Source organism: Amphiura filiformis, chromosome 7 (genome assembly GCF_039555335.1).
Source record: "Amphiura filiformis chromosome 7, Afil_fr2py, whole genome shotgun sequence".
NCBI lineage: Eukaryota > Metazoa > Echinodermata > Ophiuroidea > Amphilepidida > Amphiuridae > Amphiura > Amphiura filiformis.
Genome location: NC_092634.1, coordinates 12,674,517 through 12,696,134, shown reverse-complemented (window position 1 = coordinate 12,696,134; position 21,618 = coordinate 12,674,517). Strand labels below are relative to the sequence as shown.

At 37.0% G+C, this 21,618-nt stretch overlaps 2 protein-coding genes across 2 annotated transcripts in view; both read left to right on the top strand.

Annotated features, from left to right (window-relative positions):
* The window catches only part of LOC140157643 (uncharacterized), a 31,170-nt gene extending 24,715 nt beyond the window's left edge, over window positions 1-6,455 (top strand). Inside the window, exons 8-13 of the mRNA XM_072180882.1 lie at window positions 231-1,164; window positions 1,287-1,379; window positions 2,252-2,536; window positions 3,193-3,306; window positions 3,709-3,861; window positions 4,904-6,455. Coding sequence (XP_072036983.1) covers window positions 231-1,164; window positions 1,287-1,379; window positions 2,252-2,536; window positions 3,193-3,306; window positions 3,709-3,861; window positions 4,904-5,187 — 1,863 coding nt within the window. The 3' untranslated portion in view covers window positions 5,188-6,455. The remainder of the gene's footprint in view (window positions 1-230; window positions 1,165-1,286; window positions 1,380-2,251; window positions 2,537-3,192; window positions 3,307-3,708; window positions 3,862-4,903) is intronic.
* Window positions 6,456-19,266: 12,811 nt separating this feature from the next.
* LOC140156753 (adipolin-like) overlaps window positions 19,267-21,618 on the top strand; it is a 42,554-nt gene continuing 40,202 nt past the window's right edge. Inside the window, exon 1 of the mRNA XM_072179714.1 lies at window positions 19,267-20,838. Coding sequence (XP_072035815.1) covers window positions 20,539-20,838 — 300 coding nt within the window. The 5' untranslated portion in view covers window positions 19,267-20,538. The remainder of the gene's footprint in view (window positions 20,839-21,618) is intronic.

Below are 21,618 nucleotides of genomic sequence, written 5' to 3'. Positions count from 1 at the left end.
ATTGACATACACAACTCATGATTGTTTTTAACATTTATTTCTCTTATCTTTTGACAATTTTTGTCACATCATACAAAAATGTCTTTTTCCGTGTTGTACCTCCGATTCCGTGATTTTCTTCCGTTTTCCGTAAAACGGAAAACTTCGGACTCTAATCTAACCTAACCAACATCATCTTCTTGTTGGTATTCAATTTGTAACATTTTATTTTTTATTTTAAATGCTTTCAGAAAACTGAAGAATCAAATCGTGCTCCGGAACCACCAACTGGACTAACACCAAGCACTGGACCCATTCATCCAATGCATGATGGCACTGTAGGAAGTTCTAACAGAAACAGAACAAAGCAACCAGTTCAGAATGCGTCTTCTGCTGGAAGGAGCTCAGCGGATTCCAATCAGAGCGGCAGTCAAACACCGGGGTCAACCAGTAATCCAGGTGTAGCTCACACACAACCAAGGATGGAAGATGCTCAACAGCCAGCCCATGCTTCCAACTCTTCACCAGGTAGAAATGGACTAGGTGGTGAGCTCACATCAGAGCCTTCGGCAGATGACACAATCACACCACTAACATCATTAGATAGTAAACCAACAAATAGTGCACCACCCCTGGAACCCTTCCAAGGTAGATTACCTCATGGTCAACCTATGAGTTCTACAGAAGCAATTGTTGCAGAAATATCTGCACAACCATCAAGTACTTTACAGCATCAAACAGCAGCTGCATCACAGGCAAGACACCAAGTAACACCTGGAACAACTTCTGAAGGGGTGAACCATTCAGTGCAACCTAGTAGTTCCACATTTAGTACTAATACAAGACCATCTGAGGCAGGAGCAGCATCAATGCCAGGCCAGACTCCTGCCAATCAAGCAAATGCACAGCAAGAAACAACATCACCCAACCACATTCCACCCATTTCACCACTGAAGTCAATGGTTCATGCAAGTAAGACGTCAGCGCAACATAATCAACATTGGCAGCAGCAGCAGAACCAACAAGAGAGGCAAGAAGAGAGACATGAAGATGGGACCACTCGCTTCTCTACCAGTTCATCAAAGCCGCTACAACCAACTGGTCTGGATGACAATGATACTTGTCTTGTGGTAGATCTACCGAAGGGTGACCAGTCAAAGGGTGATTTTCACAACCAGGTAGAGGGTAAGTTTATTAAAGGGAAATTCACAGATATCAGAAAATCAGAATATTGTGCCACTTCAACATAACATCGAAAGTTGTACCATCTTTGAGCATTTTGATTTCTATTTTATCTCCTACAATAGAACTTCGCAGACCTTTCCAAGGCATGAATCTGCAAGACAATCCACAGGGAGCCACCTACAGACACCATATGGCAGATACACGCCGCTTACCAGGTAATTCATTGTAGTTCAGTTATGCAATCTTTATTGTGACCCGGCAGCACAAATGAGCCGTAAATTCCCTAAATTGAATTCTGAGTTATGGTGTAAAATGTGTACGAAGGTCGTATTCATCGGTAACTTAAGCTGGCCCGACATCAGACTCATTTTGATAGTCAAAAACTAATCAATAATCCTATTGTTGAAGTGATTAATAAGCTTCTACCTTAGATGGCTATAGAACTTTTAATAGCTCTGGTCTTTGTTTGCTTTTGCTAAATCTTGTTCAAGTGGTGGGTTACCAGGCATTGTATTTTGTACAGGTATGCATAACCAACAATTAGCAATGAGAGAACTAGTCTTTCTTAAACCTCGTTGACTTGGGGATGATTTGAAATGACCGCCAATTATGACTGTTTGATATTTATTGCCAGCAATGTGGAAAAAGAGACACACATAGAAACGAAAAAAGCTATAATTTTGTTGAAGGAGCAAAGTTTAACTAACCATAACTCCGCTTCTGGATATCGTTTGAAGTCAAATGATATACCATTTTAAAGTTTATGATGTTTATTTTTTAAACATGAAATAAAACAAAATTGACCGGGGGAGGAATTTACGGCTCATTCGCCGTGGACGGTCACATATTAGAAACACTTTTACCAAGTTTCAGGGCAAAATTATACAAAATAAAAGTACCCTGAACATTTAGGGTTTGCCTTGGACGGTCACTATTATGATGTAAAGTGGCAAAATATAACCTGTTCTACGGATGTGACCTACCCAGATTTTGCATTTTGGGTACTTTTTTTACTGCATTATTAGTAAAGACATCTGTTTTTTTGCCGATATAATAATAGTATTTTGTGTTAATTGTTTTTGATCAGGTAGAACAGGAGTATCAGATAGACACCTTCAAATTTTGACCGCAAAGTTAGGACCAGATGACTTAAAACACCTGTACCATGCTTTAGGCATCAAGCACATAGATGTGCAGAAAGCAGAGGCTTCTACTAATAGTCATGACTTAGATATCAAGGCTTGGAGTGTCTTAAGAAGATGGAGGAAACAGAAGGGAAGCGGTGCCACCTGTGAAGCCATACTGACTGCCCTGGTAATGTGTAATAACATACAGGCAAAGGAGGAACTGCTTGATGACTGGAATTTAAGAGGTACTGATATTTGAGTGTCAACCATTGACATACTCATGCAGAGGAAAATAGCTCTCCGTATATGTAATATAAACGGTTCAAAACAGATCATTATCAAAAATAATCGGTGTCTTGTTGAGATATGGTTCACTTGTTAGTCGCGAAGTAGGCTTGACCATGTTGACTTCCGAGCGACTAACATGCTTACCATACCTCACCAAGACACAGATTATTTCTGAAAATGGTCTTTTTCTCACCCTTTATCTAATGCATAACACCCAGTTTTAAAAAGGCAATGTAGCCAACTTGGATCTAATTCAGTACTTCAAAGGCCATTTGGGCCCTTGAGTTTGAAAATTACATGTCCTCATCAATTTTCACGGACCCAATCTCAATTTGCAAAAATTTCAATGTTACACTGGTCCACTGACACTTATAAGAATGTGTAATCAACAACAGGTAAAAGCCATGGATTGATGTCAAAATTGGCATTGAGGCCGTCTTAATACTAACTTGGGTAACAAAATTTCACAGGCCCTGCATATCAGACCAAGGGGCCCGCCTTATTTCAAGCACTACCTAAAATGATCGCAGGCCTACTCACGATTGTCCAGCTGTGCCACTTCAGATTTGGATATTATTGGAAATGGTAACATGTGTATGATTGCTTTTCACAGATGTTGCAGACCAAGGGTCAGATCAGAGCACATCTTACATAAATCTAGGAGGAGAGATACACAGAGTTGATCAACGAACAGTGACGGCTGTGCCAATGCAAGAAAGATATCAAGGTAATTAGTCAGTGGAAAAGATACTGTAACTAACTCTGTATTTTGGAAATAGGGTCCTGTGGGGCAAGCTCTTATCTATCCTCAACCGACACTTCCCAATGAAAAAACCTATCGGACCTGATTTGTATGGACTAGACCAGAGTGAGGTTTACAAACCTAATTGATTGTGACCTGACCTGATATTTGTTTCATTCATGGCTTTTTAAATTTGATTCCAGTTGGGAATAAAAATCTATGCATTTGGTATTTTAGGTAAGCTATAGTACATGTGGTATTCATCAGAAAAATCAAGCCTGTTTTGAATGTCAAATATCATATGTTGTGGACTGTTTCAACGATTACCTAGCAATGGAGAGACCATTTTGGAAAAGATTCTTGTATTGTTTGTTTGTTTGTGAATAGGTTCTACAGCCACCAGTAGAGTATTGGTGACATCAGCATCAACAGACAACCTATTTTATGAACCTAACCAATCCAGTCATCCTCCGAAAAGAAATCTTACTATACCACAAAGAAACCCAAGGTCTCGGTCTTTGTCACCAAACTTAACTAAAAGTAAGCATGTAGCTATCAACAGGAATTACAGGGTGTGGGATGGAGAGGGGGAAATCAGTTATCCAGCGTGAGGGTGACAGGGGTACTCAAGTATGCTTTGGGTCAAAATTGCACCATTATGTAATGCTATGGCTTACGTTTATCGTACGTTTTTGGCACAATGTGTTACACACATAATGCAAACAACTAGTTTGCTTGGCGAATAGTAAAATAATCAATAATGAGCGACATCAAACATTGCAGAGTTGGTACTCTTTGATTCTACCTCATTGGTTTGGGGAGGAAGGTGTTAAAAAGAATGGACTCAATGCTATACCAAATGATCCATCACTACACCTGAAGTCCAAATATTCTGTAAAATGTCAAACAAAATAGCTTTTTTCCAACATCCAGATATTTTTGGCAAAATATTAAAAAATGTTGGCTACATTGAGGCAAAATTTGGGCTATTTGTCTGACAAATTAAAGAAAATTGTGGGAAAAAATGACTATCCATAGACCAACATTTACTTCAGAAAGGAGTCATAGATATACCTGGTGGCAGAAACTACAATCCAACTGCAGCACATATCTGTATGATCACTTGCACTGATGGCCTAGTATTGATGTATATACACAATTATACCTTAGTTTGGCAAATTATCTGTGTGTTTCTAACGGGGGACACATTTTGGTTTAGAGTATTACAGGTTAATATGCTCAGTAAATCAGATCATTATGACAAAGGTTAGTCATTCTGTGTGACACCAGATATTTTACAGCATTTCTTTGTGACCTCACAATTTAACACAGGGACAAGGTTTTGGAACTCATCATTTTAGAACTCAACATGTATCATTTATGTATGTCACTCCAACAAGGTCAGAGCAGTGATGCAAGTCCTCATGCAGCTTGTACTATCACAGTCCATAAAATGAAATTCTTGATATCTTATCCCAGATATTTTAATGATGTAATTGTCCAAATTGCAGACAAATGTAACTTGATCTCTTTCTCTTTCAAATACACTTACCACTTTTGTTTTCTATCACTCATTTTGCAGGGCCATCACCACCAACAACAGATAGACCAATAACCGATAAGGATATTGAAAGGATAGAAAAGCACATTGGTACAAAGTATCGTCAACTTGGCCGTGCATTGGGCCTGAGTGATGTAGAAATAAGCACAGTTCACCATGACCATCACTTGTATGGTACAGTTGAAGTTGTTCATCAGGTGTTAATGAAATGGAAAAACAAGAATGGCAGCAAGGCAAAGAAATCCGTTTTGATAGGAGCTTTACGGAAAGCAGAGCTGGCTCCACTCTGTGACAAGATTCGGTAGAATGACTGATTTTGTTTGGATTGGGTGCTGATTTTATCCGTCCAAGGATCAAAGGCAATAATGGGAGTTATGTCCGGCAAGTTTACCTTATGTACTCAAATATTTTATGACACCAGCAGGTTCAAAAATATGTTGGATGGCAACTTTGCTAGGTTGCAAAGTACCCATAATTATTAACAGCTCTGGCATTTTCTCCCCTTACTGACTATAATCAAAGACAGAAATAGACAACTATACTGCTTCAACCTAGAAATACAAACCAAATCTGTGGCATCAGGGGTCAATGCTTTGCGTCACACGCATTGCGTGTTAAAAAATGTGACGCATAAAGAGCGTGGTGCGCTCAGGCAAGTACAAATCGCGCAGCAGCTGGCGCGCCAAAGAAGCATTTACACATGCACTGCACTGAAATAATTATTCTCATACCTCCAGTTGCCGAGGTCTATTTACTTTGTACTTCTGAGTTGACGGACTATAATAGTTCACATTTGACATCCCTGTCAATCAAATTCTGTGTGATCTATTGGTTACCATAGCATTATTAGGGTAAGCATAGTCATTAGCTCAATCAGCGTTAGACTCCAGTGCATCAATGTGCAGTGGTGCGACTAGAGTTCGAGCCCCATCGCAGTCTCTATTTATTCTTGTGGAATAATTGAGCTAAATTGAAATTCCCTTGGGCAATGAACTTGGAAACCTATACGAGAACTTAGGGAGCTGGTCCTAACTGTAGTGGATTATTGTGGTTTGAATCGGGTGTGCGCTTCTTGGCTACAAGTCCCTGATTGTTGGTAAAATCATTTATAATGGTGTGTCTAGGGCCATATTGGTCAGTGAATTTCTGTAAAGTGAGCTGAGGCTTGTGGATTTATGCCTGTGTGTAGCGCACTAGAAATCACTCAGGCTCCCCCTTAGTGTAACTAGGGTAGGGCCACCTCCCAAGTTAAAATATGCTAGCTAATCGCAGGTTGTGTAGAATTTAATTGACAGGGATGTCAGATACAAACTTCTTTTTATTCATTTCTATCTTTTATTATATCTAAAGTCTGCACAAAAAGAAACTCAGCTGTTATAAACACGACTATAGCTTCAGAACTAATAATTGTTTTCACAATATTTTAACATAGAGGGAAGGATGAATTATTTACACGCATTTTGATACCACATTTGTCAAATGTTGTTCAATATTAACAACACAGTAGTGTTTTTAAAGAAAAATACCCGATTTTAAAAGTTGCAGTTTACAGCGATCAATGGTTATTATGTCAGAACGGTGGCACGTAAAGCACACCATTATCTTCACGCTCACTTCAAAATCAATACAAATAGCTGCAACTTTTATATTCTGCTATTTTTCTTCCAAAGCACTGCTGCATTGTTAATATTGAACAAAATTAGACAAATTAGGTATCAAAGTGCGCGTAAATAAACAATCCTTCTTTTTATGCTAAAATAATGTGAAAACAATTATTAGTTCCGAAGCTATAGGCGTGTTTATAACAGCTGAGTTTCTTTTTGTGCAGACTTTAGATATTACTGTAGCATTACTGGGTTCATCAAAAGGTAGGATTGTTCCAGAAAGAAATTTATGTCAATATAAATTGCAATGTGAATATACTTTGATTGAATATGCCTGTTAGGCAACAACAAACATGTTCTACGGACGGACATACTTTCCACATTAGGTCGGTTTGTCCGATTTTGTTTTCTATTAAACTAAAAGACCTTATGGATTGATTCCTTTTAACTGCAGAACACGCATCAATGATATATTACATTTAATGAAATATAATATTTGGAATCATTATTGGTGTAATTTCTAAGGAATTTAATCAATTTACTTACAGAAATATTTATTATTAGACTTCTTACAGAAATCATGTATTGTATATTAAGTATAAAGAATTTGGATTTGTTTGATATACTACATAGCTTTACAGAGCTGATGGTTTCAACTAATCTGAATTTAATTGTATATTAAGTATAATTTTTCCACATATGTGACCATCCACCACATAATGTGCTGTAATGCTGGCAGAGCCTTTTTCAAAATATGGTCCATTAAATAATAGGCCTATAAAACAAACGATTCCCCAACTCTTTCACTGATTTGTACTACCTTGCAAACAAGCAACAGGAACATGCCATATATCAATGCAAAGCTTATTCATTGGAGGAAAAGTTGCCTGTTCAATATCTCAAAAAATGCCAACATTACACTACATTTGTGGTGGATGGTCACATATGAAGTTTATGATGTTGTTTCTTTGCAAATTTCCAATGTTTTTCGCGTCCAAAACTTTTTTATCATTTTGGAAGGAAAAAAATCTAAAAATTTAAAAAAGATTAAGCATGACATGTTTGTTTGCATGAAAATTTCATGAATGTCACTCAAATGACATGAATTCATCAAATGTTTATGGCCACAAACATTTGTAAAAAATTATATGATGGTTCTTTCTGATAGTCAAAATTTTGTGTTGCAAAACTAATTGTACTTAACAGTATACCTGGGAGTTTATCCCCAGGCTTTATGGAATCCATTTCCTAATAGAGTATTATGCTATGAATGAAATATAAAAATTACTGAATGAATTTGTATATTTTGTATTTTGAATTGTATGTAAAATATTATTGAATATTATATTGTGACACTAATGAATACTGGATGTAAAGTATGAAATGTAAACATGGATGAATATTTCATGAGTGCAGTTGATTTGCCAAATTTTCAGGCACACGAATATGTAGATGGTTCTTTTCATCGCATAAGCAGGTGGTCATGAAAGCAGGCAAGACTTTTATAACAAAGTTATTCCCCACTTTGATTATGGAAGCATGGTCTGGTCAAATTTTAGTGTAGAGTACCATAATAGGCTTCAGGTACTTCATAATAGAACTGCCTTGTCTTCATATAGACGTAATGTACAAATTTGTAAAAAATATGTCGGGTGTCGCAGAAACATTTTAAAAGTTCTCTCCAAAACATGAAATTTTAAAACCATGAAAATATCATGCATTACAGTATCTCATACCACTAAAAATGAGGCCTTATGCAATCGTAATAATGATGACAGTAATAAGTATTTAAGTGTGAACTGCCAAATTAGATCATGCAAACTTTTGAAATAATCAATACATTTATGTAGTAAGGGGGATGTCATTTTCTTCGGAAGGGGTGGGTCATGAATATACAGGGAGGTCATAGAATGTTTAGACCAAAAATGGGGGGTTATACACCAACAATAGGGGAGGTTATAGAATTATTAAGGGCATGTGACTCAAAATTTGTGTGTGCTTTACACTTCCAATCAAAATTTTAATGTGCGCCATACACTTTCATCACACTTTAAGTGTAGGCGAACTCTGCATCTTAGTTCTGGCAATGAATAATTTGTTTTGAGTCTGTGTAGGCGGAAGGGGGTCATAATAATTTTCGACCCGAGATAAGGGGTGTCTTAAAAAATTGACTCTGGTCACCGACTTATTCATGACCCACCCCTTCCGAAGAAAATGATATCCCCCCAAATATTTGTGAATATTTTCAATATGTGAATGCTCTCTTCTTGTGACATCATTCAGGGGTCAATACTTAAGTCCCTGACCGGTAGGCTTGATGATGTATCTTGGATGAGATGTGATCCCATAGCTTTAAAAAATAGTAAGTTTAAATGAACAGAGTTATAATTTTTTTTTCTTTTATTTAATACTTGTTGTACAGCTGCTAAGCTGAAACATTGTGCACTCTTTTAGTAGAAGCACAAGACATGTGACATGTTTTTGAGATATCATGAATGTTATTGCCAATGGGGCAATTCCAATTGAATCCATACACCCCCTATGGAAGACATGACCTTAATCTCCCACAGTTTGAAATAGAATAAACAGTAATGGGATAATTTCCATTTATGGAAGTAAAGTCATAATACAGAAGAAGTATGGGTTTCAGAAATCCCACTTGAGAAACATACTCCCTGTGTGGGAGACATTTCTTAAATCTTCTACAGGGGCATATCAGATTTCATTTGGAATATCTCAATTCGAGCTTTAAGCTTGAGAGATGTTTTTGGTCAACTTTAACAAAATTGACCAACTTTTGAATTTGAATCTTGTTACCCTTTAAGGGCTCGGATAGCAATGTTTGCACAGTATATTTTGTGGGACGTGAGAGCACATCAGATATATCGAATTGTATTCTGAATACAAAGAATGTCCTTCTGATATCAAATAATTTAGATTTTTTGAAATTCACGATATAATACAAATTTTATGGCAAAATTTTTTTTTAAACTTTTTTTTTATATTTAACAGTCCTCAAAGTAAAAATTTGTAATCTAATGAAATGTACTTAATATGTAGCTGAGAGGAAAAGCAGATGATCATATGAAAATTTTGACCTTTGAAGATTTTTATTCCAAAAAGACCTAACAAATTTAGGTCTTTTGGGGATAAAATGTGTTGAGTTTACGTGTACATCTGTGACTTGTGTATGGTCAAAGTCTTTTTAAAAAAATGTCTTTAAAAGGAATAACTCATGTCATTTTTCCCATCAAATTGGACCTTTGGCTTGATGTTTGTCTTTGCTATCGATATAATTTTATCCAGAGTTCTGCCAGATTTGTATCTCAACCTGTAATGCCTTATTACTTAATGTATGAATTTGTGATCCTAGCATCCTCTTTTTATGACATTTTTCAGTAGATATCTACGAAAAAAGCTTATTCCCAAAATTTCAAAAAATCAGTTATGCATGATTATGTCATTATGTGTATTACACTTTAGGTCAATGTTGTAAATTCAAATTTGACGATATTTTTGGTAAACAAATTAATCTGCAAGAAATTTTTGGTACATTCCCAGCAAACACAAAACGTTTTCGACATCATTCGCAAAAGGTTATAAAAGGTTGTCAGAAAACGTTTAAATGTCGGGTTATATAAAGGGTATATTAATAGTATAAAACGTTTACATAACCTTAAAAAACATTTTTGATAATCTACTGCTCAGCAAACAAAAATGTTTTACAGAAAACGTATAAATGTTGGGTTATATAAAGGGTATAAAAACGTTTTAATAACATTCCAAAAACATTCTTGAAAACTTGATACAAAACATTCTAAACAGAATGTTATTTTGTGATTGAAAAAATATTTTGCAAAAAATGTTTGCCCAAAATATTTTCAATAACGTTTTAAAAACGTTTTCATGACCTTTATATATCCGACATTTAAATGTTATTAAAAGGTTTTGAAAAAAACATTTTAAGAACATTTCTTGGGTTCAAATATTTTAACATAATGTTATTTGTATTGACACAATATTTGGCAAAAATGTTTGCAAAAATAGTTTACAATAACATTTTTTGAAAACATTTATAAATATTGTTGTAGTGTGTTTTCATACAAAACGTTTTAAAACGTTATCATGAACTTTATATAAGCCAACATTTTAATGTTATTAAAACGTTTTTACCTAAACCAAAAGCCAAAATATAACTTATTTAAAACGTTTTTAAAACATTTTTGTGTTTGCTGGGTAAACATTATGTAGCCAGTGGTATAAAAACCTCAACTTTTTTTTGAGAAAAGTTGGGGGAGGAGGCTGTGCATCACGAAATGCCATTTTAATATAAAGACTATATTGTTAACCCAGGTTTCATTTGTAAGGGGTTTAGATTAACCTAAACGAGTCTTTAATACATGTCTATTTCCAGGACACTGTTACCAAATGTTTTTCATAATTTTTACATCTGAATACTTCGTATTATACAGGCCTTTATAGGAAATTATTGTATCACATGGTTATAACTTTCAAAACCTATTCTATGTGTATGTATATTATATATTTGATATATGAAATGTATTGTTATTTTTTCTTCAAAATCACTGAAATTGGTGCTTTTGCCCACAATTGAACATATGAATAATGTTTGTGAAATGAAATTGTCTACTTTTGATTTGCTAAGCAGAAAAATAAAATTTATAAAATGAGACTGATTTTATAAACTTATGTAAAGGTCCAGTGTTCACTCTTGATTGTCGGCTACAATAAATTATACTCGTGGAAAACTTAGCAACAAATTTAACAAGGTTTTTTTTTTCAATTGGAGCGTTCAGAAATTGAGAAAGAGGGAATTTTTCAATTGGAAAGTTTGCTAATCTCCAAAATGGGTACTTTCTTGACCCAATCTGTCTAGAAGTATCTTCAAGAAAGCTTCATAATTTTGCAGGATAAGTCAACATCAATTTCATAGCTTTTAAAATGCTTCTTGTTTTGTAGAAAAACTGAGGTTATCGTTCGCAATCTCGCGAGAAAAATTGTATTTTCGGGCAAAAATAACGAAAAGGGGTATTTCCAATTCCTTTCCACAGTATGGGTAACCGTTAGATATAAATGTTAAATAACATTCCATTTTCAAATTTTGCCATATCGTATATGCAACTAATGTTATTTGAATGTTTGAAAAATGTTTTCTTTCATGTTCTGCACAAATATTTTAGAGTGTAACATTTTGTCAACAATGTATAAATGACCATTAGGCAGTATCTCTAATGATGTGTTGGGATTTCTGGCCATCTGGGTCTCGATGAGCTCCAAGCAGGGATATGAGAAAAGTTGTCTCATATCCCTGCTCCAAGTCACCACATAAGGCACATATTGTTAATAAGCAAGCTTTTGTCTCTTCTGAACTTTATGTGGGGTGGGTCAGGCCGGGGTCAGGATAGACTGTATGCATCTCATCAAAGATACTATAGGATCTTTGATCTCATCAACTAAACTACACCTTATTATATGGTGCGCCTGAATGAAAAAAGCGGAAAATCCTCAACTCAACTGAACCATAATGGGCCGCAATATATCACTAATCGCATAGTCCGAGGCAAGGTTCATTATTGTCAGGGTTAGGGTTAGGGTCTTATGGTTAGGTTTAGGGTTAGTGTTAGGGTAAGGGTTAGTGTTAGGGTTAGGGATTAGGGTTAGGATTATATTCGTATTTAGTAGTACTAATCTATATAATAATACGCTATTCTCTGTAGAGTTGTCTGTTTGTCTGTCTGTGACTGATAAGGCCAAATAAAAAATAAAATATGTTTCACGTCCCCTCCCGCTTCCTTTTTTGAGGTTTCTTCAATTTTATTTTTATTTCTTGAAATTCAGTTATAACTTTTCAAAAAATATGTCTAGGAAGTAGAGGTGCTTTCTATAGCCTTGCTAATATACAAGAAACACTTTTATAAGGTTTTGTGATAGTTAGAGGGGCCTATCTCTCAGAACAACAAATAAAAAGAGGCCTCCTCCTCTTTCCAGGCATTATTGTATACGCTAAAATAGCTCTAATTATGGGTATTTACACGATTTTATGATAAAAAATAAAAATAAAAAGCCCCTCTTCCTCCTTTTTTTCAAAAACCCGGACGTGAAACATGTTTTTTATTTTATTTGGCCTAATGTGAGGCCACCGTAGGTCATACGGGGCTCAAACTTGGTGGGTGGGTGCAACTTGGTATGAGGAAGAACGAGTTTATATTTTTTAAGGTCAAAGGTCAAGGACGGGATCAAGTTCAATTGAAGTCTAATTTCAATATACTTTAAATGGCAAATCTAGCCATGCCATTGTGTTGACCTTGGACTATCAAACAAAAGTTTCCACGGTGACCTTTTCGTCACACCAATGGCTAAGAGGTCAAATGTCAAGAAAGGTAAAAATTTCAAACTGCCCCTATGAAGCTCAAACTTGGTGGGTGGATGGAATTTGGAATAACAAATAAAAGTTTCCACAATGACCTTTTTGTCAGACCTACGGTTAAGAGGTCATAGGTCAAGAAAGGTAACAATTTCAAATTGCCCCTATGGAGCTCAAACTTGATGGGTGGGTGGACCTTGGACTAACAAACAAAAGTTTCCACGGTGACCTTTTCATACCTACGGTTAACAGGTCATAGGTCAAGAAAGGTAACAATTTCAAATTGCTCCTATGGAGCTCAAACTTGGTGGGCGGGTGGACCTTGGACTAACAAACAAAAGTTTCCATAGTGACCTTTTCGTCATACCTACGGTTAAGAGGGTCATAGGTCAAGAAAGATAATCATTTCAAATTGCTCCCATTGAGCTCAAACTTGGTGGATGGGTGGACCTTGGACTAACAAACAAGTTTCCACGGTGATCTTTTCGTCAGACCTACGGTTAAGAGGTCATAGGTCAAGAAATGTCAAAATTTACAATTGTCCCTATCATGGATCTCAAACTTGGTGGGTGGGTGGACCTTGGACTAACAAACAAAAGTTTCCACGGTGACCTTTTCGTCAGACCTACGGTTAAGAGGTCATAGGTCAAGAAAGGTCAAAATTTCAAATTGCCCCTCTGGAACTCAAATTTGGTGGGTGGGTGGACCTTGGACTAACAAACAGAAGTTTCCACTGTGATCTTTTCTTCAGACCTACAGTTAAGAGGTCAAAGGTAAAAAAGGTAAAAATTTCAAATTGCCTATGGAGCTCATACTTGGTGGGTAGGTGACTAACAAACAAAAGTTCCATTGTGACCTTTTTGTCAGACCTACGACGGTTGAGAGGTCATAGGTCAAAAAACAAAGATTTCAAATTGCTCATGGAGCTCAAACTTGGTCGGTGGGTGTAACTTTGGCCAAGGAAGCCCAGGTTTGAGATCTGCAAAAGCCAATAACTATGACAGCCGAGAACCGCGAAATACGGGTAACCGCCTAGTATACTAGTAATAGTATATTGTGTGTATGCACTTTATTCCGTAATCAATAAGTATCATAAACAAACACCTTTCTGGCACATCGAATCATAGCACAGTCGTGTAGGCATTAGACTATGGATACATAGGTTGTGGGTTCGAACCCCAGGTAAACCTTTGTAGAATTTTAATTCTATCAATTTCTTTTTATTTTATTAAGGGCTGGGGTATGAACGTTTGGACAGTATTTATTGTGGGACATTGGAGCACATCAGACATATCGAATTGCATTCTGAATACGAAGAATGTCATTCTGATATCAAATAATTGTGATTTTTTGAAATTCGAAATTTAATACACATTTTATGGCAAATCATTAAAAATTGATATTTTTGATATTTAACAGTACTTGAAGTAAACTTTATAAATCTGATTATTTATACTTAAAGTGTATGTAGGTGGGATGAAAAGCCGACGATCAATTGAAAATTTTGACCTTTCGTATTGAAGATATGGATTTTTTTCCCAAAACACCAAAAAAAATTAGGTCTTTTGGGAAAAAATCCATATCTTCAATATGAAAGGTCAAAATTTTCAATTGACCGTCGGCTTTTCCTCCCTGCTACATACACTTTAAGAATATGTCATTAGATTTATATAATTTACTTCGAGGACTATTATATATCAAAATTTGAAAAATATCAAATTTTTATAATTTGTCATAAAATTTGTATTATATTGTGATTTTCAAAAATGAAAATTATTTGATATCAGAAAGACATGCTTCGTATTCAGAATGCAATTCGATAGGTCTGAGGTGCTCTCATGTCCCACAAAAAATACTGTCGAAACGCAATAAACGCTCATTTTAGATCCCTTAAGTAAGAGGAAATAATAATGGTGATAAACTTGTGTTATATCTAGCCTCATAGGCCTATAATTACATGTATGTACTACGTGTTATCGCATTGCGGCCCATTATGGTTGCAGAAAGAAATAACGCATCCGGGACATGGATGTGGCTGTGTTATGCTGCCCTCATCAATATCCTCTTGTTGCTTTTAACTTTTGAGCTACTATATCACGACGGTAGCGCCCAGCGTGGAGCCCAGCTCCTCGGTGAATATAGGGTGCTCAAAAAGTCGTAAGAAAATCCTCACTGGAGGCATAAATTGATCAGTTGTGGACCAAATAGACCCAGTCGATGCCATGTCGCGTGAGCTTGGCGTTCCCCAGTGTATCGCGAGACCAAGTTCGTTTCAAGTTCGACACTGATGCCTAAAGACTGATCAAACTTTAAACAAATTTCCCTCGAATACTAAACTTGCAAACGATGTGTACAATTTGATAAATGTATGAAATTCCTTGACATGTTTTGACTCATAACATTTTCTACCTATTCCTAGCCGTTCTCACGTAACCCAGTTACTTTAGCGTCCATGAGTCGCGTGCTAACAATCTTGGGAATTTGGGCAAGGCATTTGGGAAGTTTGGGAACTGATGACGGTACACCGATTGCGACATGGGACGTTGAATAGATGAAGCGTCTCAATCAAAAATTTAACTTGCAGAGCTTTGTTCCCGAGCCTTGTTTAACATTTTAGTAAATCATTTTAAACAATATTTTCTTAGCACACACACAAAAAAAATCCCGACAGATCAGAGTTCAGGTTCAGTGTAGGCCTATAGGCTTTGCTAAAACTGTCCCACATTGCATTAAAAATTTAATGCCGATCGCTGCAAACCCCGGCAAACGTTCGGCAATGCCCTTCAATGTTCCCCATCCTATTACTTTTCGGACGTAGCATTTCAAATAGTTTTCGCTGGTTTTGGCCGAGGTTTTGCTAAAACTTTTTTACTCGATCGATGACGGGCGACAGATCTTGGGACTTGTGTTTGACGTGTGTGTGTCTAATGCCTACAAGGGTCTTTGATTATTTTAAACTCGCATTGTTGACCAAATATCCGCCTTAATACATGGAATCCTACTTTAATCCGCAATAATATTGAACTAATATTTCCACGACGTCTGGCCTACTGCCATTTTTGAATGCGCGACGCCGTACTGACGAAGGTGGTCATGAAAATGCAAACACATCAAACTATAGCCTGAGTCGTATTTTGACATGGTAATAATGCCTTACATCGAGATTTGCATAATACCCGTCATCACGAGGGACGAAGATTGACGGCAAAGTCAACTAAGAAGGAATTCCCCCTAGGTCTATCGTGTAACGTTATATTGAGTTTGAATGTCAGGAACAAAGCAAAAATAACTATTGTTCCCTAAATAAGTCCACGCCTCCCAGCCATCCCACAACACACAGTGAACATGGTGAACGATGTGGCGTGTTTGATGAGCATTTTCCTCCCGAAGTTCTTGTTCTTCATCTTCTGACTTTTTCATCCTCCTCTTCCTCCTCCTCCAGTGGCGGCGCCAGGAATTTTTTTCGGGGGGGCAAAGTGAATTTCAGGGGGGAGGCAAATCACCCAATTTTGCGCAAAATTGCCGCAAAAAGTGGAATTGTTTGTAATTTTGGGTTTTTACTGGGGGGCAACAGGGGGGCAAGTTCTGACTGGGAGCATCCCCCCGTGGCGCCGCCACTGCCTCCTCCCACCCTCCCTCCACTCTGTGGGGGTAAACACTACAACTTATCATATAGGGAGACTCCGCAAACATGGATGGGCCCAGGTGGCTGTGTCTTTTTTTCTTTTTTTTCAAACTTGTTGGACGAATGGCCCAAATTTGTCTCATTGTAGCTAAAATTATTTACGCAAAGACTGTACATTTGTGTTAAATTTGGGTAAATTTTGGAGCTATCGACGGGTCCAAATTTCTTTTGGAAAAATGGTATGGCAATGGATCCACTTTTAGCTTCTTTTTTCTTGGCGGCACCTCTCAAACCAAATTTGAGTATTTGCATCCCCGGTTTCCCCTTCCTCCTCATGCAGTTCTATTTTTCATTCCTCGTCCATATATACATACTCGATGATACGCTTGAGCCAATTTGGCCGTTTGCACAAAAATGGGTCCATTTACTAATTAAAGAAACTGTACTGAAGAAAACTTAGGGAACAAACCAAAAGTCCGATGAAAGTCCTTTCGGTAGGTGGGTCAAAAAAAGTCCGATCACGTTTATAAAAAAAAACTAGTTCAAACGAAGTTGGAATTTTCAACATTTCAAACTTTCAAGAGAGGGAGTCAGCCTCCTAACGAAAGCACTTTCGTTTATAGGACGTCATCAAAATTTTGGGTTGTTCACTTACGTACTTTTCGCCATATCACTACTATACCCCGATCCCAGCACTAGCACTTTCCTCAAAGTATATCAAATGTTTGAATGGACTTAATATTGAGCAAGTCCTAAAGGCAAAACTAACAAAAATGAGATTAAATTTCTTACTTTTCTAAAGATTTGTTGTCCCTTATATCAATAAAAGTTTTGTCAGACAAATAGCCTTCGACGTTAGAGAGGCGCCAAATTCATGTTTATATGTGTGTTTTACGATTTACAAAGGAAAAATGTCGTGTTAAAAGTTTGATCCGATGGTTAAATTCTTGATCCAGTTTGACGTGGTTAAAGGGGAATTATTACTTTGGGGCGTTCTTGTGGAAATAGTTCAGGAGTAGATTCAGTCGTATGCTCCTGTCATAATATCTTATGTATGCTTGCTTGGGCAGCTATGTTTGGGTAATCCTGTGGCATGACTGTCACGAGTCGCGTCGAGTAACTACTTTTTGACAAGAATTTTCTTTCCTTCAGCATTTATCTAAGGGTTTGGAAAAATGTCACTGAGAATTCCACATTTTGAATTTAGGTTTTCCACAAATGAAGACTATTATCGGTCCTAACGAAGTTTTAACATTTAGACCTCCAGTTTGAACTGATGACACAGGATGGATTTACCCTGGAACGACGCGCTTCGCGCTCCTGAATTGAGACGTTACGATTTCATGAACTGACCCACTTTTGGGAGAGCGAATTTTGGGCTAGTTAAAAAAGTGAGTTAGGAAATGTCGAGTTAAAAAGGCGACCGTTATGTAGCCGAAGCTTAAGGTTTCCGATGGTATAAAAATCTCAACTTTTTTGAGAAAAGTGCAGATGAGGCTATTTTTCACGAAATACCCCTTTAATTGGATATTATAGTCGGAATGAATTCTACACAGCGGACTTCGTTCTCGGAACCGTCCTTTTCTAAGTGTTACACTAACACTTCCTCCTCTAACCCCTGCCCTGCCCTGTCCAGGCCGGTCCTGTTCAGTTCAGTTTATCTCACCATTAAATAACTTCTACATAAGTAAAGCAAAATGATATGGTAGGAGACCAAAACAGAGTAGGGCTCGAACATTTTTGGCCACCCTTTACAGTTTAAACATCCAGGACAAAAGACAAGCAAAAGACGTATCAGGACATATTTATGTGCAGACAAAGACCGGACAGGACACGCGAGACAGACAATGTTGGCTATGGTTTAAGATTTTATAATTACATGATTACACAAACTAACGAAATTATTCATAACGAGATAATAACTCACATTTGTACTTATTTTAAACTTTTTTAGAGTCCAGAGGTGTCCAGTGGTATTTGAGAAAAGTGGGGGATGATGCTGTGGATCACGAAATGCCCTTTTAAGAAGAAGATAGTACACTTTTACTGCTCATCCTTTGCTTTTTTTTTTCTTCTTCTCCTTCTTTCTTTCTTTTATTTCTTGAAAATGACGAGGCAATTGACAACTGCTTCTATAGAAAATATATGGCTGAAACCATTCCTGCCAGCCCAGTTGAACAACTGTAACCTGATGATATGCTAATAACAGACTGATAAGATATTAATGCAAACGCCCTCAATCTATACTTCCAAGCAAAGAATACTTTGTTCCAAGGGTGTCACAACACAGTCACTCTAAGTTTGGAACTACAAGAAGATGTCCATTCAAAATCAGCTGAGACATCATAATGGTAGAGAAGCTCAAATCATGTGAATATTGGCAAGATTTGGTCTGCGTAAGGGGAGTAGGCTATAGGACATGATGATATAAAGTTTTAATCAAAACGGATTGAATTATTTTGTCGGAACCACATTTCTGACAAATTCACAAAGTCAAAAGACTACTGTATCTCTCTAACTTTCCCAACTTAGACGCTCTCTTAAACATGTTTGTTTGTTTGTTTCTTGGCATTCGTCTCGGTAGGCAAATTATTTAAATTTATTCGCTGATTCAATTAAAATGTATAAATGGTTCAGCTCATTTATGATTCGTTAAAACTTCCACTAAAATAGGACCGGATGGACCAATCACGTTACGCCTTGCATATTTCGACAGTAACTCGGTCTAGAGAGGGCTCTAGACACATTTCCAATCAAGTAAAGCGCAGTCAGTTATTCAGTCATTAGTTACGGGGTACATGAAAAGTTGGCTGAATATCCTTTTATTTCAGTAGAAGCACTGAATCCTACTGACTACACAAACGTTTTTCACAGCCGAGCAATTTATTTTGTGGAGCCAAGTCAGTCAGTCACTTTCAACTAGGCGCATTTCCGTGGTGTACGTAACTTTATTTTTCCCAGCATCTTTTCCCACGATATGTGACCCGGCGCCGATGTGACTACACCAGGCCATCGGCTGTTTTCTGAAGAGGCGGGCGGAGGAAAGGATTTGTTCACTCGATGGATAGCAAAGAATAATTCTACCAGATCGTATTATATTTGCTTCCACTAGATCAAACTTCAATTTGACGACAGTTAGACAACATTGGGAACTAGACTCATTCTTGAGTGAACTACTGTGATTTTCAGCTGCAAAAAAGTAGGCTACAGTCATATTTCGAGATCTTGAAGAAAGTACTTCAAAAAGTTTGTCACCTTGTGATTAGTTCAGCCAAGTTTTATCTTATTCCGGATATTTGATGGCATGTTTAGCATTATAGACGTGCTAATTGACGACAAAAAAGGGTTAAGTTGCCGACTATTATTGGAATAAGTTTCTTGCTAAGTTGCTATTGAGCTGGTGGTGCTATCTTTAACTTTGCTTATCGCCCATGCATGCAGAAGTAACACAATTTTGAGGAAAATAACCAAGCTGGATAATTAGTTGCAGAGTGAAGCCGTGGAAATAATACTCTAAACGTTGATTTCTTGTAAATGATCGCTTCGATTAAAAACGGACACCACCCTCCCTCCTCACATATGGGTCAAATCATGTTGCTGTAGATCTGACCTAAAGGTCATGAAGTTGTCTAACATCTCAGCAGGTCTCAGTTCATTCTCTTTTGCAAGGAGGAGGGGTGTAGTAACATCTTCATGTATGGGTCCAAAGTGCAATGCCACAGTGTGCCATTCGCCACGAGGTTGTCCTTCAACTAGCATCATCAGTGTTTGATTGGGAGGAAAACTAAGTTGCTAATGTTTTGGATTGGATTATAAACCTTCAACGTGACTCTCAAGTTATCGTAACTATTTGGAGCTAGCTAGCTGAACTAGGCCTATCGGATGATTTTAATTTTAACGCCAGCTTTTTCGGACTATAGTTCTTTGGAATTACCCACCGGTGTTTATATTTGCTTGATTAATACCGTTACTCGGTTTTCTGAAACCAATTATTTGATTTTATAAACCAAATCTTGGAAATAAACGGACTACAGACGGAGAAATGGAGTCTTTAATCAGCAGAACTATGTTGAGATCAAACTACCACATATTGTCACATTTTGTGATGACTTTGACATTATTTGTGATTGCAATATTACCAGTTAGCCAAATTGTAAAGGCAAACCCACCGCCTCAGTTACAGCCTGGACAATCCCAACAAGGATTGGCATCTCCTGGGGCAGATATCACGGCGGGTTTTCTTCAGCTTCATCCCAATGGTTACCCCGGTGATGAGAAGGATGCGAGAAGGGATGATGAAGATAGGGATGAGGACTATTCCTCACTTGCCGCAGTTCTTATGGTATGTTTTGTTTTCTGTATGAAGTATAGGAGGAACTATTTAGGGATTCCGTCCATGATTTTGTGATGATTGTCATTTTACAGGTCTAATCAGTCATTAATATAAAATATTCCTCGTGAAATGTTTTGAAATGACCATGCATGGTATATGTAAATATATTGATGTTCATATAGCTAGTCTACATTAGCCTATAACATTAGCCTATAGCATACATTAAAATGTTACAATAATTATGCTTTACATCACATATTTAATAGCGAAGAATTCCTCACGTCATAATGTCTTTTTGTGTCCCATTTTATTTTTTCCCTGCACATGCTAAATCTGCACTTTCATAAATGCCAAAATTGCAATTAACATTTTATTTGCATGTTTTTGCTTGCAAGACCGGTTTTGCTTCCATTACAACTCTTGCCAGAATAAACAGCTAAACAACTAAATAGCTTTTCTCGATGAATTTCGTCGTAGTTTCAGAGCCGGTATAGTCGACAAGACTCCATGCAGCATGACAGGAGAGTTGACATGCCAATTGCAATTATAAACACATGGGTGCACTTCAAATTGATTTTTCAAAACAAAAAATCGGACTTGTCTCATTAACGCGTGTGCTTAATTACCGTACATTTAAGCACCTGCATTTAAGTTTTAAACCTTAACCTGGATTCCAAACGTGCATTGTTTGTTACAATGGCATACTTACTGGAATTAACCTTATTTTGTTTTATTTATTCGTTGTATCATTCTGTTTACCCATATGGGTTTACCCCACTTCATCGAACC